At 42.7% G+C, this 27,542-nt stretch overlaps 2 protein-coding genes across 5 annotated transcripts in view; one reads left to right on the top strand and one right to left on the bottom strand.

Moving 5' to 3' along the window:
* tshr (thyroid stimulating hormone receptor) overlaps positions 1-27,542 on the top strand; it is a 67,604-nt gene that overhangs the window by 21,751 nt on the left and 18,311 nt on the right. For both annotated transcript variants that reach the window (XM_069915977.1, XM_069915976.1), the window contains exons 2-9: positions 6,243-6,314; positions 7,180-7,254; positions 7,560-7,634; positions 15,277-15,351; positions 20,010-20,087; positions 21,614-21,682; positions 22,317-22,394; positions 26,429-26,617. In XM_069915977.1, coding sequence (XP_069772078.1) covers positions 6,243-6,314; positions 7,180-7,254; positions 7,560-7,634; positions 15,277-15,351; positions 20,010-20,087; positions 21,614-21,682; positions 22,317-22,394; positions 26,429-26,617 — 711 coding nt within the window. The remainder of the gene's footprint in view (positions 1-6,242; positions 6,315-7,179; positions 7,255-7,559; positions 7,635-15,276; positions 15,352-20,009; positions 20,088-21,613; positions 21,683-22,316; positions 22,395-26,428; positions 26,618-27,542) is intronic.
* gtf2a1 (general transcription factor IIA, 1) overlaps positions 22,659-27,542 on the bottom strand; it is a 97,799-nt gene continuing 92,915 nt past the window's right edge. The window contains exons 11-12 of one of the 3 annotated variants that reach the window (XM_069915979.1): positions 26,679-26,725; positions 23,313-23,429 (exon numbers count right to left, since the gene is read on the bottom strand). In XM_069915979.1, the coding sequence (XP_069772080.1) occupies positions 23,410-23,429; positions 26,679-26,725 (67 nt within the window). In that variant the 3' untranslated portion in view covers positions 23,313-23,409. Of the gene's footprint in view, positions 23,430-26,678; positions 26,726-27,542 lie in introns of all 3 variants that reach the window. The other 2 variants (XM_069915978.1, XM_069915985.1) reach the window with 2 other exon arrangements.

Raw genomic sequence — 27,542 nt, 5'->3', positions numbered from 1 at the left:
TCATCTCTCTGATGTGAATGGTCATTATTTCAAATCTTACTTAACTTTCTCATGTAATGAGGGTATAGTTGAATCAAATGAGCTGACCAGGAATTAGAATGTGCCATTTAAATTAACCATTTTCCACATGCTTTACGCTGAACGTTAAAGGAAAATAAGAGAACGCTTTGAATGTATGCAGGAATTCCTTCAGACCCAACCAGATTCTCGATCTCCATCTATACTCTGACTCATTTCCTATTATTGCAGCTAACACCTGGTGTTCGCCTATGAAGGACACTTTCATATTTTGAGTGATGCAGCACTTGCATACCAATGGAGATTGGGGAATCCCGAACAATACTTTTTCTGCAAGGCTAAAACAAAGGACCTTCTCACCTGCTAAGTTTCAATGTTTCAGATTTATTGTCATAATTTATAAATTACATCCCTGAGATTCTTTTTCCTGCAGGCCAGGCAGAATTTCTACATACCAATAACTGTAAACTGCACTCAAGAAGAAAGATGCATCTTAAAATTGCATTGGCAGTGGCCAGTAAATATATTTCAGTTACCTGGAATTCTGATTCCCTTCTGAACATTAGCTTGATGAAATGCAGAAATCCATAGTTGTGTCCCCTGGAGAAAATTACTTACAATTTGAGGAAAAAATACAATATGCTTTTGCAGGTAAGGCAACCATATTTCCAAATGCAGGGTTGAATACTTAAGGCACTCATACTATTTTTGAATTCGCTATCCTTTTTTCTCCCATCGTTGAAATCTTTGTGGAAAAAAGATGCACTTTCTGAACTGGATTCTCGGATCCTGACGTTTCCTTTTGCTTTCTTTCTTCCTTCTATCTTTTCTTCTTTTTCTTCATTCTATTTCTTTATTACTTTTCTTTCTGTTCTTCTAATTTTTTTTCTTTTTGAGAGGTTTTTGGGGGAGGAGGGATGGGGTCTTTTCTTTTTTGAAAATTTGGACAATCTTTATCAATGATTCCTTTTCATTTATTTTATCTATTTGTGATGGTTAAGTCTTGATTCTTGTTTGACCCTAAAACTAAAATAAAATATTCAAAAAAAAAGGAAGATACATAGACAAAAGAATGAAGTGTAAAGAAAAAATTTAAACCAACTGACTGTGTAATACTGAGAAAAAAATCAGTAATAACTAATGTGCAAAGTTAGAGGCCTTAAATGAGTCTCTGATTGAGTTTGTCGTTGAGGAGTCTGATGGTGGAGGGGGAGCAACTGTTCCTGAACCTGGTGGAACGAGTTTTGGGGCACCTAGACCTCTGTGTGAGATCTTGCCGGTTATCTATCTTATTTCCTGTATTACTGTATCAACTCTCTCAGTCATAGTAAAACCCCTGCAATGTTCCCAGGTTGTAAGATATTCTCTCTTCCATGTTCATTGCATTCATCCACAGAATGCATGAATCCCTGTGTGCCTTTGGGAAGATGGTGGTGAGCCACCTTCTAAAATTGTTTCATTGTTCCAAGGAAGATGCTCCTGGAGTGCCTCGAGTGTGTAGGTGGGTGGGAAGTCAATGGATGGAAACAGGTTACAGGGAAATAACGGGTTATGGAATTGGGCAGGAATGCCCAAGGACTCGGTAGAGATTGAATGGGCCAAATGGAAAAGTGAATATGAATAAATAAATATGAATACAGAATCTGTCTACCACATCAGAGCTACACACTTTCTCACTTCATCATGGAAATTCACAAGTTGATACCAGTGAGTCTTCTCCAGAGACAGTGGACAGAGGCACGGTTAGTGAGCCAGTTAGTGCAACACTAGTATGGTGTCAATGACTTGGGTTCAAATCTGGCGCTGCCTGTTCACCTTGTGTCAGTGTGGGTTCCCTCTGACCTTTCAAAACATACGTGGATTATAGGTTAATTGCAGTATTTGGGCTCCACAGGCCTGTAGGCCGAAAGGGCCAATGACCGTGCTGTATGTCTAAAATTAAAATGTAAGAATCAGTGAAGCATCAACTACCAACCACTTGTAAATTCTCCTTGCTGCAAAACAAACACTGAATACGTTATGCTTTGTTGAATGTGTAACAGAGTTTTTAATTGCAGTCACAAGAAAAAGAAAACTAAACACTCAAAAGACTCCATGTATGAGTAAAAACATAAGGGAACATGCGAGAGTGAGGAAAGAGGCAAACAATGAGTTGATATTGCATGATTAGAAAAAAATTACAGGGATTAGCAATGAAGTCAGTAAAAATTAGGAATGAAGTCAGTAAAAATTAGGAATGAAGTCAGTTAAAATGAGGAAGTATGAAAAGGACATAAAATAAGATTACAAAGTAGTTTACAGGCTGTAGTGAACTGGGATTCACTAGAAGTGTGCTGTACTAACGACTGGTCCCACCTCCTGGCTCCACCCCCGGGGACCCATATATAACCCTGGTTTCCTCCCTAAACCCAGAACCCCTCTGAAACCAGTTCATGAACCCTGCCTGTGTTGTAAGCTAATAAAAATGTTAGTTCTCCCATTGAGTGTGAGCCTTTATTTACACTACAATTTTATTAGCTTACAATTAATAATGGAGAGGTTGCTCAAGCCCAGTACACTGTTGATAGACTCCCAGTCCCCCGACATGCTGAGGAGTTTGCATATTGGCTAGACTGCTTCCAGGCCTACCTGAAAGCGACCAGGGAGGTCTTCCACACAGATGAGCTCTGGAGGTTGGCGCTCATCTCAAGGGTAGGGACGAAAGGGTACGCATTCGTCTGAGACTGTCCGATGTACGAGGCCGCTGTCAAGGCACTGAAGGCCCGCTACACGAAGGTCCTGAACGAGATCCTAGTGAGACACCGACTCGCCAATGGCCTGGAGAGTCGATTGACGACTACCTGCTGGATTTGCAGACGCTGGCTAAGAAGTGCAGGTATGAGGCCACTTCAGGCTGTGTCCGGGAAGATGAACAGATCCAGGACACCCGAGTTACAGGGGTCTGCTCGAGGAAGGTGAGGCAATGATTGCTCGAGTCGGGAACGAAAGACCTCGCTAGCCACATCCAGCTGGCCTACTCACTGGAAAAGGCCAGTCTCGAGAACGATGACCTGGAGGTCAGCGAACTCGCGCTCTCAGGTGAGCACCTCCAAGGGCCGGTGGCCCCCGCTCTAATGGCTACTGCTTCCCAAGCCTGGGGGTGCTTTTTCTGCAGCACTGCCATGCCTGCTGCCCGGCCAAAGACTCAGCTGTGGGAAGAAGGGACATTGGGGGAGGGTCTGCCGTGCAAAGGGAGGTCTGGGGAAGTCCACAGTCTGTACCGCTCCCGGATCTGAATCCAGCCCCAAGCCATCTGCCCCAGACTCGCCCAAGATCGCCTGCTGCGCAACCCGCCACCTGTGGAAACAGCGTGTAAAGGCTCGGTGGCCATATTGAATTCAGCACCATCAGAAGAGGAGGAAGGAGGGCGGCCATCTTGCCGCGCCACGAGATCGGCACCATCTTATCTTCACTGGTCAACTCAGGACGGAGGGAGCTAATCAATGGAAGAACATGACGTCACCGGCAACCTGGCATCGCTGGTCCTCAACCAGAATAGACCTCACCAGCTCAGCAACTCAATGGTGACGGTGAAGGGTAAATGGACATTCGACCAAGTGCCTGATTGACACAGACTCCATGGAAAGTTTCACGGGCTATGCAAAAATATAACTTAAAAATGTATCCCTCTAATTACCAAATCTTCCTAGCGTCCCAGTCCCATTCCGCGTATGTACAAAAACATTGTATAGTTCATCTGTCATTTGAAGGGGGGGGATTTAGTCAATTTCGCATCCACATTTTAGATGAATTGAGTACTCCAGTATTGTTGGGTCTGGACTTCCTATATCTCCTTAAAAGCGTGGCCTTGGAGTTTTCTTGTCCCCTTCCCCTGGTAATGGTTCGGAACGGAGGGCCCTCAAAACCAGAACCCACTAAACATCGACCCCCCGCCTTTGTTCCCAAACCTGTCTGCCGACTGTAAGCCCATCGCCACCAAGATCAGCAGACAGGGAGTTTATAAAGATGGAGACTCAGCGCCTGCTGGAGGAGGGGATCATCGAATCCAGCACCAGGCCGTGGAGAGCGGAAGTGGTGGTAGTAAAGGGGGGAAAACAAGTCCAGATTAGTGATTGGCTATAGCCAAACAATTAACAGATACACACTCCTGGACGCATACCCCCTCCCTAGCATTTTGGATTTGGTGAACAGTATCACGCAGTATCGGGTCTATTCAACCATCGAACTGAAAATTGCCCATCACCAGCTGTCAATCCATTCCAAAGACCATCCGTACACAGCATTTGAGACTAATGGTCGACTCTATCAGTTCCAGAGGGTCCCTTTCGATGTCTATTTTCCAGCGGGAGATGGACAGGATGGTAGACGAGTACGGGTTGAAGGCTAACTTCCCCTACCCTGACAATATCACCATCTGTGGCCACACCATGGAACACCATGATGTCAATCTCCAGAGCTTTCTCCACGTGGCGAGAGCCCTGAATCTCACCTACAATTCAAACAAATGTGTATTCAAGACTACACAACTGGCTATCCTTAGCTACGTGATGGAGAATGGCTTTATTGGCCTCGACCCTGATAGGATGCGCCCCATTAGAGTTTCCTCTCCCCAGAACCACAAAGGCTTTGAGGAGATGCCTGGAGTTTTTCTCATATTACACCCAGTGGGTCCCTCAATACGCCAAAAAGGTTCGTCCCCTCTTAAATGCCTCCACTTTCCCCCTTTCAGCCGAAGCCCAGACGGCTTTTAATTACCTCCGAAGTTACATTGCGAAAGCCGCCATGCATGCGGTAGGCAAGAATGTACCTTTCCAAGTGGGAAATGGCGCTTTGGACGTAGCCCTGGCCACTACTCTCAATCAAGCGGGCAGGCTGGTTGCCTTTTTCTCACGGACACTTCAAGGCCACGAGCTCCAGAACCTGTTGGTGGAAAAGGAGGCTCAGGCCATTGTAGAAGCTGTAAGACACTGGAGGCACTACCTGGCTGGTAGAAGATTTACGCTCCTCACGGACCAGCACTCTTTTGCATTCATGTCCATGACCACCATAGTGACTGCAGTGTCTGCAAAATGCACTGCAGTTCCTTGCCCAGGCTACTCCAGCTGAATTTACCCCAACCTCTACCGCCAAGACAGATAAGGGAAGCAGGAACATGAGGCCACCACCACATGCAGGTTCCTTTCTCAAGTCATAGAAATCACAAAACAGTACGAGCCTTTCAGCCACAATGTTGTGCCGACCCATCTAAACTTATTCCCCATGAATCTACCCTCTTCCCAATCTTGGAGTTTATAACCTTTTTTTTCTTAAATGGAGAGACTGCAGAGAGACTTAGGTTGGGAGAATGGGCAAAGAAGAGTCAAATGAAATACAATGTTGGAAATGTACAGTCATACACTTTGGTAGAAGGAATAAAAGGGCAGATGACTATTTTGATGGGAGAAAATTCAAAGGTGCAAAGTAATCTTGGGAATCCTCATGCAGGAAACCCTAAAGGTTAACCTCCAGGTGGAGGTGAAGAAGGTGAATGCAATTTTGGGATTCATATCTAGAGAAATAGAAGAGCAGGGATGTGATTTTGAGGTTTTATAAGGCCATGGTGAAGTCTCACTTGGAATATGAGGTACAGTTTTGGGCTCCTTATTTAAGATGGGAAGTGCTGGCATTGGAAAGGGTTCAGAGGACTTGCACAAGAATGATTCCTGGAATGAAGGGATTAGCATATGAGGAATGTTTGACAGCTCTTAGACTATATGCCTTGGAGTTCAGAAGAATATGGGGAGACCTCATAGAATAATTTCAAATATTGAAAGGCCTGGACAGAGTAGATGCGGCAAAGTTGTTTCCCATGTTAGGGGAGTCTAGAACAAGAGGGCACAAAAGGATTGAACGGCACCTATTAAAAACAGAGATGCAGAGGGAATTTCTTCAGCTAGAGAATGGTGAACCTCTGGAATGCTGCCAAGTGCAGCTGTGGAGTCTAGGTCGTTGGATATATTTAAGGCAATGAGGCACTGAGCCACTCAGCCCAGGTTTAGCAGTGTGGTCCTCTGTAGTCTCATCTGGGTTGGTCGTGGTGTTAATAGACTTGGCGATCCAGTGGGCTAGCAAGAATTGGAGCTGAGAAAATAATACAACTAGAATATTAATTTTAAGTCAGATAAAGACAGATCCCTTCTCAGCAACACACAATATTAAAAATAAGCTCTTATTCTTTTTATCAGCCGATTCATGGAGACTCAACTCAAGTCAATCCCAACAGAAGCTTTCACAAAACTCCCAAATATTACAAGGATGTAAGTATTAACGATTCACATCAGTCCACCCATTTTATCATATGTTAGAGTGAATAAATCGCACAGTCAATCATTTGACCAATGACTCATTCCCTAGATTTCCTCCCACTGTTTGAAACGTACCAGGGGTTATAGGTCAATCAGGTGTGATTAGGCGACACAGGCTCATGTGCCGAAATTGCCTGTTACTGTGCTGTATGCATAAATTTTTTTAATATCTGCTCATTCTGCGTGACGGGATTAGTGTGTGATCTGAAAAAGTATCCAGCACCTGTTCCCCATCTCCAAAGTGGCTTCATGGTGGGGTTCAGTGGTGGAGCAAAGATGATCACACTGGGGAGGAACAAGAACTCCACAACTAACCACACATCAGAGAAGGAAGTGACAGGTCACAAGGAATTTACTATTGCTGCAGGAATCAATCCCTCTGTTTATATATTTCCTTGAACATATTAATTCAACCAGATCAAATAAAAATAAGTGGTATTGAATGAAATTCGAGAACTACACATGGAGCTTTTGGAGATAACCAAGAGCTCAGTCAGGAAGCATGTTTTAAGAGTCTTCTTGTTGTCAAGGAAGGGAATCCCAGTGAATAAAACCCTCACAGCTGAAAGCATTCCTCTCTCCCCCCCCACCCCTCACCCCCCCACCATTGTTGGAATAATGGAAATCAGGGTTGCCAGAGACCAGATTTGGAACAGTGCAATACCTCGGAAGATTAAAGGAATGGAAGAGATTGTAGCAAGGGAGGGGAAAAGCTTTTTTCTCCAGCACTGTGTGTACTGCACTAATATCACAGCATCTGCAGACCTTCCTGTTTAACTACACTCTACATTATCCCCGTTTCCCATTTCTCTCCCAGATACATTTCCATTGATGCTACGCTTCAGCGAGTGGATGCTCGAGCTTTCTTCAGTTTGGGTAAAGTTACGCATATGTGAGTACCTTTGACAAAACCTGCACATCCCCAAATTCCTGATTCAGTCACAGGAAGTGGACCTTGCCCACTAGACCAGCATATATTGCCCATCCCTAGCTACCCTTGAAATGGTAGTGGTAGAGAGCCCGTTGCTTGGATTCTGCAGCCCATGGAATGAATGGAGTTTGTTGAGATTATGTGACTGGGTTCATTCCCGGCCTGTTCTATCCTTTCATTATGGAATTATACATCATAGAAATGAAACAGCAGGAACCCAGAAAGACAAATTGCACTCATAAAATATCATGCTTATTTATCAACAGAGAGATACGGAATGCAAAGAGTTTAAGTCACATCGACCCAGAGGCTTTCAAGAATCTCCCTATTCTAAAATACCTGTGAGTACCAAAATTTGATGCCTGTTTGAATTTATGTGCAACAGTGTTAGAGCACAGAAACAGGACCTTTGGCCCAACTTTCCCACGCAGAACAAAATGTAGCACCCACGGTAGTCCAACTGCCTGTGATTGGCCCGTATCCCTCAAAACCCATCCAATGGGTGGTGGAATTCATTGCCACAGAGGGCAGTAGAGGCAGGTTCATTAGATCTATTTAAGAGGGAATTAGATCTATTTCTTCAGTATAAGGGTATTAAAGGTTACGGAGAAAAGGCGGGGACGGGGTACTGAACTTTAAGATCAGCCATGATCTCGTTGAATGGCGGAGCAGGCTCGAAGGGTCGAATGACCTACTCCTGCTCCTATTTTCTATGTTTCTATGTCCTTGTTGGTTTGGGGCATCCTGATTAGGAGTGAAAGATGTAATCGGAGTGCAGTTCCACGCGACAGGAGCATGTGGTCACAGATGATCAATACAGAGGATCATTAAAACAGCTAAGAAGATCAGAATCAGAAAAAAGAATCAGAATTTATTGTCATGAACATGGGTCATGGAATTTGTTGTTTGCGGCAGTGTTACAGGTGCAAAAATTTGCTATAAATTGCAATTTTAAAAATAAATAAATTAGGAAAAGAAAGTGAGGAAGAGTCTGTGGTTCATTATCCATTCAAAAATCTGATGGTGGAGGGGAAGAACCCATTGGATGTTCATCTTCAGGCCTTTGTACCTTGTGTAATGAGAAAACAGCATGGCCTGGGTGGTGGGGTCCCTTAGGATAGAAGCCGCTTTCTTAAAACACCATCTCTTGTAAATGTCCTCAATGGAGTGAAGACTGAGGCCCATGATGGTGCTAAATGAGTTAACAACTCTCGAGTCTTTTCCCGTCCTGTGCACTGCCATCTCCATCTCAGACAATGATGCAACCAGTCAGAATGCTCTCCTTGGTACACCTGCAGAAGTTTGCAAGTCTTTAGTCACATACAAAATCTCCGCCACCTCCTCACCAAGTTCAGCTGTTGGTGAGCCTTCTTCATGATTGCATCAACATAAAGGCCCCAGGAGTCACATGATGGAGTAGTGGCCGGACGGAGAACTCCAGCCCTCTCCAGAAAAGTCGAGAAAAACAAGAGAAAATACAAAGGCACAGAAATAAAAGTCAAAGAAAAGTGAGTATAAAGGTGGAAAGAAGATGGAGACAAAAAAAGAAAAATCAAAATCAACGGAAAGAAGAGAGGAAGAGAAGACAACGGAGGAAAAAGGTGAAGGCCTTACCAGTCCGAAGAGGCCCGCTGTGGAGAGAAGAGCCCGCATCCTCAGGTCGGTAGAAAAAGAACTACAACAATGGCTCGCAGAGCCGAGTAAAAGTGCGCATGAAAAAAAACACACCGACGGGAGGGGGGACCAGCTGGGGAGTCGATCTCCACAGCCGGCAACGACAGCTGCAGAACACCTGCAGCAAGAAGAGACCACAGAAAACAATGAAAACAAGAAAGAAGAGAAGGAAAGGGCAACAAAGAAACAACAGATGGCCAACCCAGAGGAAGAAGAAGAGGAAGAATACAGTGAAATAGATGAAGGGAAAGGCAAGGTAAAGGATATACTTTCTCTTGTTAGAGGATACATGGAGTCATTTAAAGAATGGCAAACACAGGAATTCAATGATTTAAGAAGAAGAATAAACAACACAGAAGAGAAAGTGAATAAAATAGATATGACCTTAACAGAAATGGGGAAAAAAATGGACAAGATGGAAGAACGGGCAGTAGCAGCAGAAATGGAGGTAGAAGACTTAAAAAAGAAATTGGAGGAATCTAATAAAAAAACTAGAGACACAAGAACTACTAGCTCAAAAAATAGATATAATGGAAAATTATAACAGAAGAAATAACATAAAGATAGTGGGCCTTAAGGAAGATGAAGAAGGCAAGAATATGAGGGAGTTTATAAAAGAGTGGATCCCTTAGACCCTAGGATGTCCAGAACTACAGCAAGAAATGGAAATAGAAAGGGCACATAGAGCATTGGCCTCTAAACCACAACCACAACAAAAACCAAGATCTATTGTAGTAAAATTCCTAAGATATACTACAAGAGAAAAGGTACTGGAGAAGGCAATGGAAAAAGTAAGAGAGGGCAACAAACCACTGGAATATAAAGGGCAAAAAATCTTCATTTATCCAGATATAAGTTTTGAACTCCTAAAGAAGAGAAAGGAGTTCAATACAGCAAAGGCGATTTTATGGAAGAAAGGGTATAAATTTATACTGAAGCATCCTGCGGTATTGAAAATATTTATTCCAGGACAACAAAACAGACTATTCTCGGATCCAGAAAAAGCACAAAAATTTGCAGAACAATTACAAAAATAGACTGAGGGATGAAGATGGGTAATGAGAGTAAAAATGATCACGATTGATATGTATGTGGGTAAAGACAAAAATAGACTGAGGGATGAAGACGGGTAATGAGGGTAAAAATGACCACGATTGATATGTATGCGGGTAAAGAGGTATAAGAGTGAATAGAGACAATGTGCATACGTGAATGTATCTGTAATTAGAGGAAAATATAGATAGTATAGACAAGAATTAATAAGGGAAGGTAATGGAATAGAGAGAATAAGGAGGGAATTAAAAGAGTGACCTTTGTGACATATGAAAAGTGAAATCTTTTCTGCGGGGGGCTGGGTGGGGGAAAATAGCGGTCACTGCAAAATCAGTTGACACTTGCGAGTGGATTCGCAAATCCAAATGGAGAGGGGAGATGTGGTTGTCCGACAAGGGATAAAGGACAACTCAGGAGGGGAAGGGGAGATTGGGGATAAAGAAGATAGAAATAGGAGAATAAGGAAAATGTTGGATGTTGTAGGAATGTTGTCTTGTAAAGAGTTGAAAATAAGAAAACAGAAATGGAAAAGGAGGAAAGGTAATGATGGAAAAACGGAAAGAGAAGATAAACAAAATATAAAATGGCTACGCTGAACTATATGACTTTAAATATTAATGGAATACATAACCAAATTAAAAGGAAGAAACTACTAAATTTACTGAAAAAGGAAAAAATAGATAGAGCATTTGTCCAAGAAACACACTTAACTGAATTGGAGCACAAGAAATTAAAGAGAGATTGGGTAGGACATGTAACAGCAGCATCGTATAATTCAAAAGCAAGAGGAGTGGCTATATTAATTAGCAAAAATGTGCCATTTAAAATAGAAGAGGAAATAATAGATCCAGCAGGGAGATATGTTATGACAAAATGTCAGATATATTCGGAGCTTTGGAATCTACTTAATATATATTCACCTAACGAAGAAGATCAAAAATTTATGCAAGATATCTTTTTGAAGGTAGCTAATACGCAAGGGAACATACTAATAGGGGGGGATTTCAATCTGAATTTGGATCCAAATATGGATAAAACGGGGAAAAAAATTAACAGGAAGAACAAAGTAACCAAATTTATAATTAAATCAATGCAAGAAATGAAACTTGTGGACATATGGAGGAAACAAAACCCAAAAGAAAAGGAATATTCATACTACTCGACTAGACATAAAACATACTCAAGAATAGACCTATTTTTGTTATCAGCTAGTATGCAGGATAGAGTAAGAAAAACAGAATATAAAGCGAGAATGCTATCGGACCGTTCACCCTTAATACTGACAGTAAAGCTAGAGGACATCCCTCCAAGAATGTATAGATGGAGATTAAACCCCATGCTACTTAAAAGACAGGATTTTAGAGAATTTATTGAAAAACAATTAAAAATGTATTTTGAAGTAAATACGGAATCAGTGGAAGATAAGTTTATACTATGGGACGCAATGAAAGCATTCATTAGAGGGCAAATAATAAGTTATGTAACCAAGATGAAGAAGGACTACAATCAGGAAACAGAGCAGTTGGAAAGGGAAATAGTAAACATAGAAAAAAAATTAGCAATGAAGGAAGATACAACTAAAAGAAGAGAATTGGCGGATAAAAAAATAAAATATGAAACATTACAAACATATAAGGTGGAGAAGAATATAATGAAGACAAAACAGAAATATTATGAACTAGGTGAAAAAACACACAAAATCTTAGCATGGCAGCTTAAGACAGAGCAAACTAAGAAAATGGTATTGGCAACAAGGAAAAAAGACAAACAAGTTACATATAATCCGAAAGAAATTAAGGAAAACTTCAGAGAATTCTATGAACAATTATACCGAACTGAAAACGAAGGGAAAGAAGGGAAAATAGATGAATTTTTGACTAAAATTGAACTACCAAAACTACAAATAGAGGAACAAAATAAATTAACAGAACCATTTGGAACAGTAGAAATACAAGAGATAATAAAAAAATTACCAAATAATAAGACACCAGGAGAGGATGGACTCCCAATAGAATTCTACAAAACATTTAAAGACCTATTAATACCGCCCCTCCTGGATGTAATCAACCAGATTGATGAGACACAAAACTTACCAGATTCATGTAAAACAGCAATAATTACAGTGATACTAAAACAAGGGAAAGATCCACTCTCACCAGCGTCATATAGACCAATATCTTTGCTAAACACAGATTATAAGATTTTTTTTCTTTGGCTTGGCTTCGCGGACGAAGATTTATGGAGAGATAATAGCTAAACTATTAGCAAACAGACTAGCAGAACAGGTACCGAAAATGGTAAATTTAGACCAAACTGGATTTATCAAAAAATGACGCACAACAGACAATATTTGTAAATTTATTAACTTAATTCATGCAGTAGAAGGAAATAAAGCACCTGCAGTAGCAGTTGCTTTAGACGCAGAGAAGGCCTTCGACAGAGTAGAATGGAATTATTTGTTCAAAGTATTGCAAAAATTCAGTTTACCGGAGAAGTATATTAATTGGATTAAAGCATTATATAAGGGACCGTTAGCGAAAGTGACAGTAAATGGACATGTATCAAAGCAATTTAACTTAAGCAGGTCAACGCGGCAGTGATGCCCACTATCACCGTTATTGTTTGCGCTAGCTATAGAACCACTAGCAGAATTGATAAGAATAGATAATAATATAAAAGGAATAAAAATAAAAGACAGGGAATATAAAATCAGTCTATTTGCGGATGATGTGATAGTGTACTTCTTTCTTTGGCTTGGCTTCGCGGACGAAGATTTATGGAGGGGGTAAAAAGTCCACGTCAGCTGCAGGCTCGTTTGTGGCTGACAAGTCCGATGCGGGACAGGCAGTGTACTTAACAGAACCAGAACTATCAATAAAAGAATTATATAAGAAATTGAAGGAATATGGAGAAGTGTCGGGATACAAGATAAACGTAAATAAAAGTGAAGCAATGCCTATGAATAACGCGGATTTCTCAAAATTTAAGAAGGAATCCCCATTCAGATGGCAAATGCAGGCAATAAGATACCTAGGTGTACAAATAAGCAAAAATCTCGGCCAATTATATAAACTCAATTACAATCCACTAATGAAAAAATTACAGGACGATTTAGAGCATTGGAAAGAGCTACCACTAACACTGATAGGAAGGATAAACTGTATTAAAATGAACATTTTTCCAAGGATACTATACTTATTTCAGGCATTGCCAATACAACTGACAGAAAAATTCTTCAAAGAGTTAAAGAAAATAATAAGGAAATTTTTATGGAGAGGGGGGAAACCGAGGATAGCACTAGATAAATTAACAGAATGGTATAAACAAGGAGGCTTACAACTGCCAAACTTCAAAAATTATTATAGAGCCGCACAATTAAGATACCTATCAGATTTTTATCAAACAAGGGAAAAACCAGACTGGACGAGATTAGAATTCGATAAAATAGGGGAAAAGATACCTGAACACATATTATATAAATGGGACGCAAAATTGGTACAACATAGAACTTCTCCAGTATTACACCATCTCCTCAATATTTGGAAAAAGATTCATGTAGAAAGAAATAAAACAAATTATCAATTACCAAAACTAATATTGACGCAAAATAAGTTACTCCCTTCTACAATAGACAACCTTTCCTTTAGAAAATGGGAAAAAAAAGGGATTAAAAGAATAGAAAATGTTTTTCAGGAAGTAGATTCTTATCCTTTGAACAAATGAGAGATAAGTACAATATAACTGGAGATACAGCGCTGGCATATTACCAACTGAGATCCTACTTGAAAGATAAATTAGGAAGCAATTTGTGTTTACCAGAGGGAAGTAACCTTGAATATGTGATTACAGATACAATGTTAATCAAAAGATTTATAACAAATATGTATATTAAACTGCAAGAAAAGGAGAATAAGGAAACAAATGGTAAAACTAAACAAAAATGGGAACAAGATTTAAATATAAAGATAAAAAAGGAAACATGGGAGAAATTATGTTCTGGAACGATGAGAAATACAATAAATACGAGGCTACGTATGATACAATATAATTGGTTACACAGACTATACATTACACCGCAAAAGTTAAATAAATGGGACCCAACAGTATCTGATAGATGTTTTCGATGTAAAAAAGAAAGGGGAACAACAATTCATGCAATCTGGACATGTGAAAAAGTAGAAAAATTTTGGGATGATCTCAATCAGATATTAAATAAAATAACAGAAAACAATATACCAAAGAATCCAGAGATCTTTCTCCTAAGTAACATAAAAAATAAAGAATTTGGAGTTGACTTGGAGGATGCACAAAAAAGATTTGTTAAGATAGCCCTAGCCGTAGCAAAAAAATGTATTATGTCAATCTGGAAATTGGAAGATAATTTGAAAATACAACAATGGTATATAGAAATGAATAAATGTATTCCATTAGAAAAAATAACATATAGTTTAAGAAATAATATTGAAATATTCGAACAAGTATGGGAGCCTTACATTAAATACAATAGCGAAAACCTACCGGGAACAAACATTACCTAAGTTGATGGAAGGAGAAGAGAAGAAAAGAATGCACTCAGTAGAATTTCTGGTGTATTTTTGTTGAATGACAACATTGTCTGACTGGCTTAATGCAACCTAGATTGTATACCTAAAATGGATGAGGGGGGGGGTGGGGGATGGCTTGGGAGGAGGGAGGGGGGGGGAGAAAAAGTCACTGTATATTTGTGAAAAAGAAAAAGTGTATATCATGGCTAACGTGATTTATGGTGTGAAAAATATAAAATTTTAAAAAAAAAACATAAAGGCCCCAGGATAGATCTTCAGAGATGTTGACATCCAGGAATTTGAAGTTCTCACAGGGTTCTCCATTGACAGTGTTAACCGGGAGTATTGCTTAAATGGGGATCAAAGAATTATTGCGGATTCCTACCATCCAGCACACAGTATCTTTGACCTACTACCATCAGGAAGGAGGAGCATCAAAATAAGGACTGCAGGCTGAGAAATAGATTCTTCCTGCAGGATATGAGGTTGATGAACATCCTTGGGTCTCCTATAAATGAAATATTCAAAAATAGTTATATTTATTTATTTCAAATATCTGAATGTATATACATGATTATTATGTTTTGTGTGTGTGTGCACGCGCATTGTCCAGAGAAATGTTTCTAAATCTACAGTCAGATGATGATAAACTTGAGCTTGTACAGACCTGAAGCCCTTCTGCTAATGTCAAGTGTTCTTCCTTAATTTACAGTGGGATTTTCAACACTGGCCTGGCCAGATTTCCTTACCTGACAAAAATCCATTCCACTGATGTGAACTTTCAGATGTAAGTATCTCCGTTCCCTGCGTCAGTGGATCCCAAAGTCATCCTGCACTGAGAATCCTCAACAAGAAGTCACCTAAATCCCAAAGTTCATTCAGCATAAACTCAAAAACGGTAGAGTTTTAGTTTTAGGAAAGATTGGCAATGGACTCCAGAAAGGTGACAGAGTGGAGAGATTTGAACTTAACTTAATGAATCAACCATATAACCATATAACCACTTACAGCACAGAACAGGCCAGTTCGGCCCTACTAGTCCATGCCGTAACAAATCCCCACCCTCCTAGTCCCACTGACCAGCGCCCGGTCCATACCCCTCCAGTCCTCTCCACTCCATGTAAATATAACCATATAACCACTTACAGCACAGAACAGGCCAGTTCGGCCCTACTAGTCCATGCCGTAACAAATCCCCACCCTCCTAGTCCCACTGACCAGCACCTGGTCCATACTCCTCCAGTCCTCTCCTCTCCATGTAATGATCCAGTCTTTCCTTAAATGTAACCAATGATCCCGCCTCAACCACGTCTGCTGGAAGCTCATTCCACATCCCCTTTGCGTAAAGAAATTTCCCCTCATGTTCCCCTTATAATTTTCCCCCTTCAATCTTAAACCATGCCCTCTAGTTTGAATCTCCCCCACTCTTAATTGAAAAAGCCTATGTACATTTACTCTGTCTGTCCCTTTTAAAATCCTAAACACCTCTATCAAGTCCCCTCTCAATCTTCTACGCTCCAGAGAAAAAAGCCCCAGTCTGCACAACCTTTCCCTGTAACTCAAACCTTGAAATCCTGTCAACATTCTCGTGAATCAAAGTGCAAAACGTTTCAAAGTTCAGATTTATTGTCACATACAACCCTGAGATTCTTTTTTCTGCTGGTCAGGCAGAATTTATACTTACTGGTAGTGCAAAACCTGTACTCAAGAAAAGATAATATTATTGTCGTTTAGTAACATCGCGAAATAAGCATGCAAGTCGTTATGGTTGAGTCAAGACCAACTGCTAAACTCAGTAATCAAGCGTGCCTTTTAAACAACCCACTCCAGACAGCTTTCTGATGCTCTGCTCGGAAATGACGTCATCCCTGCCATCTGGCAGTGAGCCCAGTTCCTTGGAGCTTCCTGCCCCTGCTGACTCAACACTTCATGAACCAGTTCGCTCTACAGCGTGGCTCAGCCCGCCACAGGAAACCCCACAGAACCGGTGTCAGGAGGTGATAATCCACATGTTGATACTCTGTCTGCCCATTTAGTCATGGGGACACAGCTGTAACCGGTTGCTGCAAGTCCACGTGTGCTGGCCTGAGACGTTCAACCTGCCTCCAATATCCAACACGCACATTACATTGTTGTGCCAAATTACTCTGTAAGGATCTTTGTATGGGCACTGAAGAGGAATATGGTGCTTCTCTCATTGTACGAATATATATTCACAGTCCTTGAGGTCTTGTGGGAAACAAGAAGCAGTTGAACCATGTTTCAAGGCAGGAAAAGGTGCCAAACATGCCGACTTTCTCATGTAGTCACGCTAGGAGGGCCGTGGGCAAATCTGTCTATCCTCAGGCAGCTGGGATGAACTCCCTGGAACAGTGAGCGGAGCTCCATACACCAGTTCAGCAGAAGACGTGGCAAGATCCTCTTTTGGTGTGGTGCGAATGCCCAGCAGCACCCAAGGCAACTCATCCACCCAATCCAGGCCTTTGAGGCCATTGGATTGTGGGTGGAACGCCATGGTGTCATGCAACTGGGTGCCAAGAAGCTGGGCTCATGCCATCCACAATGCCAACATAAATTGCTCCCCTATCTGAGGTCATGTCCGTCGGCAACCCGAAATGAGCTACCCATTTCACAATAAAGGCTCTTGCACAAGATGTTGTGGAGGTGTCCAAGAGTGAGACAGTCTTTGGCCATCTGGAGAACTTATCAACCATTATGAGCAGGTAGCTGCCATCTCCTGATGGTGGCTGCAGTCCCACGATGTCCACGTGCACGTGGTCAAAACACGTGTGAACTAGGGGAAAAGACTGGAGTGGTGCCTTCACATGCCTCTGTGTTTTGGAGGTCTAACAATGTACACAGGTTCTAGTCCAGTGTCCAACCTGTTTCCGTAGACTGGCTACGAGCTGCGTGGTGGCTCGAATGGAAGGGTGTACCAGGCTATGAATCACATCGGACGCCTAACATCTCTATGCAACAGGATTCATTGGTCAAGATTGGCCTGTTAACACGTCGCACAGGAGCATAGCTGAGTGTCAAATCCTCCAGCTTGAGCCCCAACACTGCAGTACAATAGGCCACTACGTCATCATCCTGCTGCTGTGAGAGTTGCATAGTCAATACTCAGAAACAATGCATGAACTGAATGGATGGTCGTGTGGGATAGCGCATCCTCTACGTGATTATTCTTGCCCACAATATGCCGAATGGATGTGGTATACTCCAAAATAAAAGAGATGCCTCTGTTGCCTTGACAACCGTGGGTCTGAAACCTTAGCAAAGGCAAATGTGAGGGGCTTGTGGTCTGTGAAGACAACAAAATCTCTCCCTTCGAGAAAGTACCTGAAATGGTCGATGGGCAGGTAAAGGGACAAGAGCTCTCTATCAAACATGCTCTATTTTTGTTGAGGAGATCTTAATTGCTTGCTGAAAAAACCCAATGGCTTCCAATTGCCTTCGACCAGTTGTTCCATCATGCCACCGATGGCCGTGCTAGACGCATCCACTGTGAGTGCTGTGGGCACATTGGGTCAAGGATGCACCAACATGGTTGTGTTGGCCAGCGCTTCCTTGGCTCTGTCAAAGGCAGCTGTCGTTTCCTCGTCCCACTTCAGGTTTTTGGTTGCCAGGAAAGAAGTCCAAAAAGGGGGTTGCATAATTCAGGCCAACGATGGCAAAAACCAATGGTAAAAATTCACCATGCCGACAAACTCTTGCAGACCTTTTACCGCATCCATCCTGGAGAACTTCCCTATGGCCTCCACCTAGGATGGGAGCGGCACTGCTCCATGCCATTTGATGCTGTGGCCTAGAAGATGGATGGAGGACAGGCCATTTGGCCGAATTGATAGCCAGGCCATTGTCACTGAGTCACTGGGAGAGCGACTGGCAATCAGAATATCATCCAAGTAAATGAATACAAGATCCAGGCCATGACCCATAGAGTACATAAGCCTCTGGAAAGTCTGCGCAGCGTTCCTCAGACCAAAGGGGAATACACAGGGGGATTCATCAGGGTGAACCGGAATTTGATGATACTCACCAGGTCGATTCTTTAACTTTTGTCTATGACAAAGAGTCACCACTGCCCAGTGCCCCTCACAGAAACCTACAGCGCCTGGTCTTCCTAGCGGGTCACCCCTCCAAGTATTGACCAATCCTGTGTCTGCTTAGTTTCCGAGATCAGACAATCCCAGGCAGATTCAGGCTACTAGATGCCGTGGCCTGTTGCCAGGCTGTACAACTTTATAAAGTATTGTAAAATTTAAAAAAATTATAATAAATATAAAAGGAAAATAAAATAAATAACTTGAGAGAAAAGTTAAAAAAAATAGATAGTAGATAGTATTCACAGAGAAAACTCATGGGGTTGTGTTGTTTTTTTTCAGGACTTGGCCATTAATGGAAGGCCAGCACTTAATGCCCATCTCTAATTGCCCCATAACCAAGTGTATTGACAGGCTATTCCAGAGACAGCCACATTTCTATGGGTCTAAGCACCACTGGCCCTGCTGCCTCACAGCTTCAAACACTCAGATTCAACTTAGACGCTGTCTGTGTGGAATTTGCATGTTCTCCCTGTGACCACGTGGATTTCTCCTGAGTATTGTGGTTTCCTCCCAGGTCCTGGAGATGTTTGGGTTGGTAGGTTAATTGGCTGTTGTAAATTTCTCCTGGTGTGCCAGTGAGTGGCAGAATCTGAAGAGTTGGCATAAATGTGTGGAGCATGGCAAACATAGCCAGGTCCATCACAGGCTCCGAACTCTTATCCATTCCAGACGACTATGTGAGGCGCTGCCTCAAGAAGGCAGCCAGCATCATAAATGATCACTCTGTTCTCACTGCTACCTTCGGGTAGAAGTCTGAAGGCCAGCACCTCTAGGTTCAAGAACAGTTTCTTTCCTACAGTGCTTGAACCTCCCATATAACCATATAACCATTTACGGAGCGGAAACAGGACCTTGTGACATTAATCAGGGACCGCTCTGATGGCACATAAGGACGTTCTGGACTATTGCAAGTCACTTTTTTCTGCTCTAAGGATTACTGTGAATATTTTATTATCTGTTATGTTTTATACTTTCTTTTAATTTAATTCAATTAAGTTTATTGTCATAGTTTTTCTTTACAAGTACTTGTTTGACTGCAGCAAGTAAGAATTTCAGTGCATATTTACATTGTACAATGTATGTGACAATAAACTGATCATCATCAGGGAAAGGGTCAAAGGGTTGTGTGGATGAAAAAGGGGATAGTGTGGAATAGTTGGGCTGAATGGCCTGCCTCATAGCTCTACTACAAGCCATGCACTGTTTTCCTCACTAAACATCCAGCTAATTCCGAGCTCATGTCTCCACGGCCGTGGAATTGATCTTGACCCAGTCACTTGCCTGCTTTGGAATAGCTGGGGCTTGACCATTGTTGATACACTCTTCTCTCTTACAGTGAAATCGCTGACAATCCTTTCATTTCAACCATCCCCGCCAATGCCTTCAGTGGCCTGGGCAATGAGATGCTTACTCTGTAAGTACAGCAGCACCTGGCAGAATGGTCACATGGTTTTGACCCACATGGGCTTGGGCAGGAAAAACAGAAGACAAGTAGGATTGGTTTTTAGCTCTTGTCCTGTACTCAGGAATTTAGGACAATGAGGAGGGATCTCATTGAAATATTTTCAACGTTGAACAGCGTGGAGAGTAGATGTAGAAACCTTGTTTCCCATGGTGGGAGAGTCCAGGACTAGAGGGCACAACTTCAGGGTTGAAGGACGTCTGCTTAGAAGAGAAATGTGGAGGGATTTTTTGAGCCAGAGGGTGGTAAATCCGTGGAATTTGTTGCCATGGGTGGTTGTGGAGCCCAGGTCATTGGGTGTATTTAAAACAGGAATTGATAGGTTGATTTGCCATGGAATCAAAGGTTAAGGGGAGAAAGTCGGGCAGTGGGGCTGAGTAGGAAAAAGGGTTAAATGGTGGAGAAAAGTCGATGGGCTGAGGGTCCTCAGGTAATGTGATGCTGGTTGAATGGGGAGACTCTAAGTGTGATGACCAGGAGGGATAGAGATTTGGAAGGAGTGGGGAGGGAATTCCTGGGCATCATTGTTCATCATATGATCAATGTGGCTTACTCAGTGAGCTCATTGAGTATGACCAGGGCCTCAGCGCTGGGGAGGATGGCCTGGGAGAGGACACTTAAGTCTGTTCCTTTCACCAGTCAGGGTTTTAGAGCTCATAAAAAGGCTTTACAGCTCCATGCATCCATGACCACACATTGGCATTCTGGACTTGTCAAATCGACCTGCATTTGGTCCATATCCTTCTAAGCCCTTCCTTTCCATAAACCCACCACACCACCCCCCCACTCCCCCATAAATCTCTCCAGTGCCTAGAGAGTGTTTCTGTAAACAATAGAAGGCCACGAGCTTTGTGCCAGGTCTAGGTTCACAGCCATCAATAGTGCACCAGTTAGCGGATTTCACATCCCTGTCTCAATGCCTTTTACCCAGGGTGGGAGTACCAAATATCAGAGGATATCTGTACAAAGTGAAGACAGGGAAGTTTAGGGGAGACATTATACAAGGTAAAATTATACAGAGAGTTGTGGGTGCCTGGAATGTTAGGGATGTTGCTGGAGGCTGAAACTCTTAAGAGATTCTTATACAGACACATAGATGAAAGAAAAATAGAGGGCAACGAGGTAGGAAAGATGTAGTTTTTTTTGTTAAGTATAGGTTGGCACAACATTGAGGGCCGAAGAGCCTGTACTGTGCTGTAATGTTCTATGTTCCCTGAGCTACCAGAATACAAGAAGTGGTTGATGTTTTCTAGGGTCATAGCATGAACATTCATTATCAATGTTGAACAACTCCAGTAGGATTCTTCTGCTTGTTGAGTGTAAGAACTAACTTCCCCCGTTCCTGGGAGAACGAATCACAGCCTCCAAACACCAGAAAATTAGCAATAAGTTAATCAGAGAAAATTGACTTTCAAATTTGCAAATAAGGATGTTACATTGTCAAATTGATGGTTTCTCTCGTGTTTCTTTCCTTGCAGAAAACTCTACAACAATGGCTTTACCAAGATCCAAGCTTATGCCTTTAATGGAACCAAACTGGATGCTGTGTAGGTATCACATTTATTGCACCAGGGTTCAAAATGTGATAAATAGTGTAAAATAGTTACCTAATTTGAGGTAAACTCCCCCCTCGTTCTATCTGGTTCTACCATTTCCATCTCATCGTAACCTTCCCATTTACCTTTCTCTTTATCTTCTCCTCACCCACTGTGTTTCTCACAACAGTGACCCTTAGCTGTTCATTGGTCTCAAATGGTTTCGTCTATCCTGAGGTCATGAGTGACCCAGCAGAAATGCAAGTGTACAATAAGCTCAGTATTATTATCACCCATTTCCCAAAACAAAGTGACAGGGAGAAACACAAAAGGTGCAAGTGCTGGAATCGTACAAACAACGGGAAGTTGGAGGAACTCAGCAGGCAGCATCCATGGGTAGATATTGATCAGTCAACATTTTGGTTGGAACCTGTTATCGAGACGATATTGAGTTTCAATAAAGAGTTTCAAAATGTTCACTATTTCGCCCCTGACCTGCTGAGTTTCCTCCATGTTTTCATTGTTTGCACTAAGTGACAGGAACTGATTACAGCACACCTCTGGGTGCTGGCACCCCTCATTGTGATATGTCAAGTTTGAAAAGTGTCAGGGTGAAGAACCACTCAAATCTTGTTGTCTTTCACAGTTACCTGCACAAGAATAAATTCTTGTCGTTCTTCAGCGAGGATGTCTTTGCAGGAGTCTTGAGTGGACCCACTCTGCTGTAAGTAGTTTTCAGTCTCTGCTTCCATAAGGACAGAAGGTGGATGGGTATTATGGTTAAAGGTACAAGATGCAAAGGGCCAATCAGAAGGCATTGGGCCAATGTTCCCGTTTTCTGTAGAAAGCGAGGGGTGAGGAGTTCATGAGAATGACTACTCAACACTGGGAAATGAGGCCCAGGTATGATCTCAGCCCAGGAGCTGCAGTGTAAGGAAAGTCAGATACAAATGACCACAATACGTGTTTAATAGTCGACCACGTGCAAAAGTCGAGCCACTAATTTTGGTCCTGGCCACCCACCCACCGTAGCTCCCAATGGCCTTGTTGCTCACCCGACTGCTATATCTCACCCAGGACCCGGTCACCTGCCCATCCAAGCTCCTAACACCCCTGTGTTTTTTCTTAAATGTCAAAATTGACCCCCTATTTACCATTTCAGCTGGCAGCTCATTTCACTCTCCCACCACTCTCTGTGTGAAGAAGTTCCCCCTAATGTTCCATGTAAACATTTCACCTTTCGCCCTTTGGAGTTCCCAACACCCCAACCACCCAGACCCCGGCCTTCCACCCATTCGAGCTCCCGACATCCGAAAGATGCCGGTACTTAACCGCAGTCAAAAGTAGTATGTCTGTAATAATTGATCCACAAAATTCAACTACAGCATTACGGTAATATAATTTTTTTGTAAATTTAGAAATTCAGCACAGTAACAGGCCCTTTTGGCCCCCGAGTCCATGCTGCCCAAATACTCCAATTAACCTACAACTCCGGTATGTTTTGAAGGATGGGAGGAAACTGGAGCACTTGAAGGAAACCCACGCAGACACATGGAGAACGTACAAACTCATTACAGACAGCACCGGATTTGAACCTAGTTCGCCGACACTGATAGCATCGCTGTAATCGCTACACTAACTGCCGTTCAATAGGTTTCAGTCCAATGACAGTGGAGAATCGACCACGGGTGTCTGCCTCCCATTCGGTGACCCCTGTGTGCCATTGAAGCGGGAAATGCTCAGCAGATCATGCAGTGTCCTGTCAAAGAGGAAGAAGGATTATGAAACCATAGAACACTAGAACCATAAAACACTACAGCACAGAAACAGGCCCTTCGACCTATCTAGTCCATGTTGAACTATTCTACCTCGTCCTTCTGCCCTGCTCCCAGAGCATAGCCCTCCATTCCCCTCCCATCCATGTACCTGTCTATTTTTTTCTTAAATGTCAAAATTGACCCCCTATTTACCATTTCAGCTGGCAGCTCATTTCACTCTCCCACCACTCTCTATGTGAAGAAGTTCCCCCTAATGTTCCATGTAAACATTTCACCTTTCGCCCATGTCCTCTCATTCTTGTCTCACTCAACCTCAGCAGAAAAAGCCCGTCTGCATTTACTCGACAGTCCTCATAATTTTGTATACCTCTATCAAATCTCCCCACTTTATAGTCCATAACCTTTCCCTGTATCTCAGCTCCTTAAGTCCCAGCACCCAACAACATCCCAGTAAATCTTTATATTCTTGACTTGAGAATTGGGAAGAGTTAGAACCACAAATGTAAAGAATGGAGAGAGAAAACAAAAGGGAAGGACAGACGATAGATGGTGAATCAGGGTGGAAAGTGGCCCTTCAACTCACCGAGTGCCCACACATTTACAGCAACCCTACGTGAATCCTATTTGATTCTCCCCACATTCCCATCCTCTCCCTCTCCCCCGATTCTATCCCTCACCTACACTCTGGGGCTGCCAATTAATCTAAAAGGAGTGAAACCCAAAGTCTACATATGCTATGATTGTTGTAAAATGCACATAAATACTGCAGGAACTCAGCATCGCAGCGTCCATAGGAGATAAAGATAGATTGTTGACATTTCAGGCCTGAGCCCTTCTTCAAGGAATGTGCAAAGAATAAGCAGAATAGAGACAGGAGGAGATATTAATTAGATATGATAGGAGGAGAGGTGACAATTTATTTTGGCTGTGTAAATGGAGATAGAGAGAAAAGGGAGAGAGGCAGAGCTGGGGGAAAGGCCACAAGGGAGAAGAAGTGAATGGGGGGGGGGGGGTGGATCTAATGAAGCCAGAGAAGTTGGTGTTAATGCCATGCAGTTGGAGGGTGCCCAGATGATGTTATTCTACCTGGTCTCAGTTTGGCAGTGCTTGAGACCATGGACAGCAAGGGAGTGGGATGGGGAAATTAATCTACCAAACAGCACACCTTTAGGACATGGGAGAAAATCAGAACCCCTGGAGGAATCCCAAGGTGTCTCATGTGGAACGTGCAAACTCTGCACAGGCAGAGCAGGAGGTCAGGATTGAATCTGGGACCATGGCTTCATGAGGCAGCACCTCTACCTGCTGTGCTACCTTGACAGATTAATAGGAGAGAGAAGGTGAGAAAGTAAGGAAAGATGTGTTGGGGGGCAGGCAGACATCAGAGACATGAACTGAAATCTCAAATCACCAGGAGTCCCAGCCTTCATTGCTAGAGAGACCCGTTTAAGAGCGTTGGGATCTGGTGCACCTCTACAGAGTTCTGGTGAAGCCACACCTGCAGTACACTGTGCAGAGCGAGACACTTTAGAAAGGATCTCAAAACCACCTGAAGGAATATTGTGCTCTAGTTGCTTCATTACAGGAAGGATGTGGAAGCTTTAAAGAGGGTGAAGAATTGCCAGGATTGAGAATATGTCTTGGGTTGACTGAGCTAGGACATTTTAGAATAAAAGAGAATGAGCGGCGTCAATAGAGGTATATATGATTATGAGAGGCATCGATAAGGTGGACAACCAGCACCTTTTCCCCCAAGGTGGCAGTGGAAATACCAGAGAATACCTGTTTAAGGTGAGGAGAGGAATATTTAGGGGAGATGTCAGAGGTAGGTTTTTTTTTACACAGAGAATGGCGGGTGCTTGGAATGCATTGCTGGGGTTGGTGGTAGAGGCTGGTACAACAGGGACATTCAAAAGACTCAGGCAGGTGAATGTTAAATAGGTTATGGACTGGGTTGGTTAGAAGGGGTAGATTAATGTGGAGGTAAAACAGGACAGTCTGCAGACACTGTGGTTGAAGTTAAAACATAATCCTGGAGAAACTCAGCAGGTCAAATAGCATACTTTATAGAGTAAAGAAAGATACATTACCAACAGCCCTTCATCAAGGTATATCTTGAAACGTTAGTACCTTCATATTTGCTCTTACTGTTTGACCTGCTGAGTTTCTCCAGCATTGTGTTTTTAGATTGATGTGTAGAGTTACATAGGCTGGCACAACATCATGGGCCAAAGGGCCTGTACTGTGCTGTAATGTTCTATGATCTCCTGCTTTGGAAACGATGGAAGAGAATGTTCATCAGGTTGATTTGGGAAAGGGGGGGTGGGGGTTAGCATCTGAGTAACCTGGGACTATACTCATTGGAGCTTAGAAGGATGAAGGGATCTTTATAGAAATATCTAAAATTATGAAAAATCTAGATAAGATAGAAGCAGAGATGTTTCCACTGACAGGTGAGATGAGAATTACAGGGCAGCCTCAGGATTCAGGGAATAGATAGAAGTCAAAGATGTGGAGGAACTGCTCCTCCCAGAAAGTGATGAATCTGTGGAATTCTTGGCCCAAGGAAGCAGTAGAGGCCAGATTTCAGAGACAAATAGATTTTTGTATAGTGGAGTATTAAGAGTTATGGGGAAAAAGACAGGGAGGTGGAGCTGAGTTCACGGCCAAATCAACTATAATCTTATTGAATTGCAGAGTAGGCTCGACGGGCCGATATGTAGAAGAAGAAACCCGTCAACATTTCAGGTCAGGTTCCACAGAAATCGCACCTGCAGGTTTATTCATTTTGCAGTTCTGAAATTACATAGTGTTGGATCTGGAAGACTGTAACATGCCCAGTTAGAAGGTGAGGTGCTGTTCCTCGAACTTGCATTGGACTTTGTTGGAACGTGCTAGTCAAACTGAAGACGCATCACGATCCAATACTGATAGTGGTCTCCTTTTCTTTCCACTGTTTCTCCCCCACCATCTCATTCAGAGATGTGTCCCAGACCAGTGTGCACTCTCTCCCAACCAAAGGCCTGGAGCCACTGCAGGAGCTGATGGCCAGGAACACTTGGACCTTGAAGAAGCTGCCACCCTTGAACACCTTCCTTCACTTGACAAGAGCTGATCTCACGTACCCAAGCCACTGCTGCGCCTTTAAGAATTGGAAGAAAATTGAGGGGTGAGTGTGAGAAGGAAGGACCAATCTGGGAGGGAGGTGGGATGGCAGACACCAAACTCACCAGTAAATATTATCCTTGGCCAGCATTTCAAGTCCATCTGTATTGGCCTGCAAGAGACAGGAACTAACATAGACTTCGACCTCAGTTTCTGTCAGGCCTTAAATCCTTGTTGTCCAAAATTCCATCTGTCTTGGCCTTCATTCCTTTCTCAAGAGGACTGTGGAGGCTCAGTTGCTGAGTAAATTCTGGACAGAGACTGATGGATTTTTATATATCAAATTATAGGAAGATAGTGCAAGGGAGTGTCGTTGTAAAAAGTTGGAATTGCTGAAAATGATGGTAACACTTAGTCAGGCAACTCCTGTAGATGGACAAAAACTAACATTTAGGGCTTTGTACAAATTTCATCAGAACTAGGGAAATGAAAGAGTAAAGAAGCCATTGTAACATCACCCAATTTCATCTGCCACCTGGGCTAACGTATCTCCTTCATGGAGGATATAAAGGGACTTCATCTGAAACATTCTCTTTCTGCAGATGCTGTTTCATATTTCCCCACCCCAAATCTCACTGAGTACCAGAGCAGGGCTGAATGGCCTTTTACTTCTCCAATCTCTGACATCCCTATACATTGAGGGAAGAAACCCATCACCTCAGTTGTGCTTGGCTATGGTAGGTCCGTACACTCCAGTTGTGTTCTGGAGGGACCCAATCATGTAGGTTCAACATGACCAGCAATGTTGCTGATGCATCTGTGAACAAGATGCTTTGGTGCTCAGAGACCACTGCGCAGATGAAATACGTCACATGGTGTACGCATGCAGTTTGGTACTGGTTAAGATCCACCATACATAAACAGAGCCAGGGAGGGAGAGGTATTTGGTCTATGTTGGTGGATCAAGGTACACCCAATTTTCTGCCTTA

This window comes from Narcine bancroftii, chromosome 2 (genome assembly GCF_036971445.1).
Source record: "Narcine bancroftii isolate sNarBan1 chromosome 2, sNarBan1.hap1, whole genome shotgun sequence".
Classification (NCBI taxonomy): Eukaryota; Metazoa; Chordata; class Chondrichthyes; order Torpediniformes; family Narcinidae; genus Narcine; species Narcine bancroftii.
This window is presented reverse-complemented; position numbering and strand designations above follow the sequence as displayed.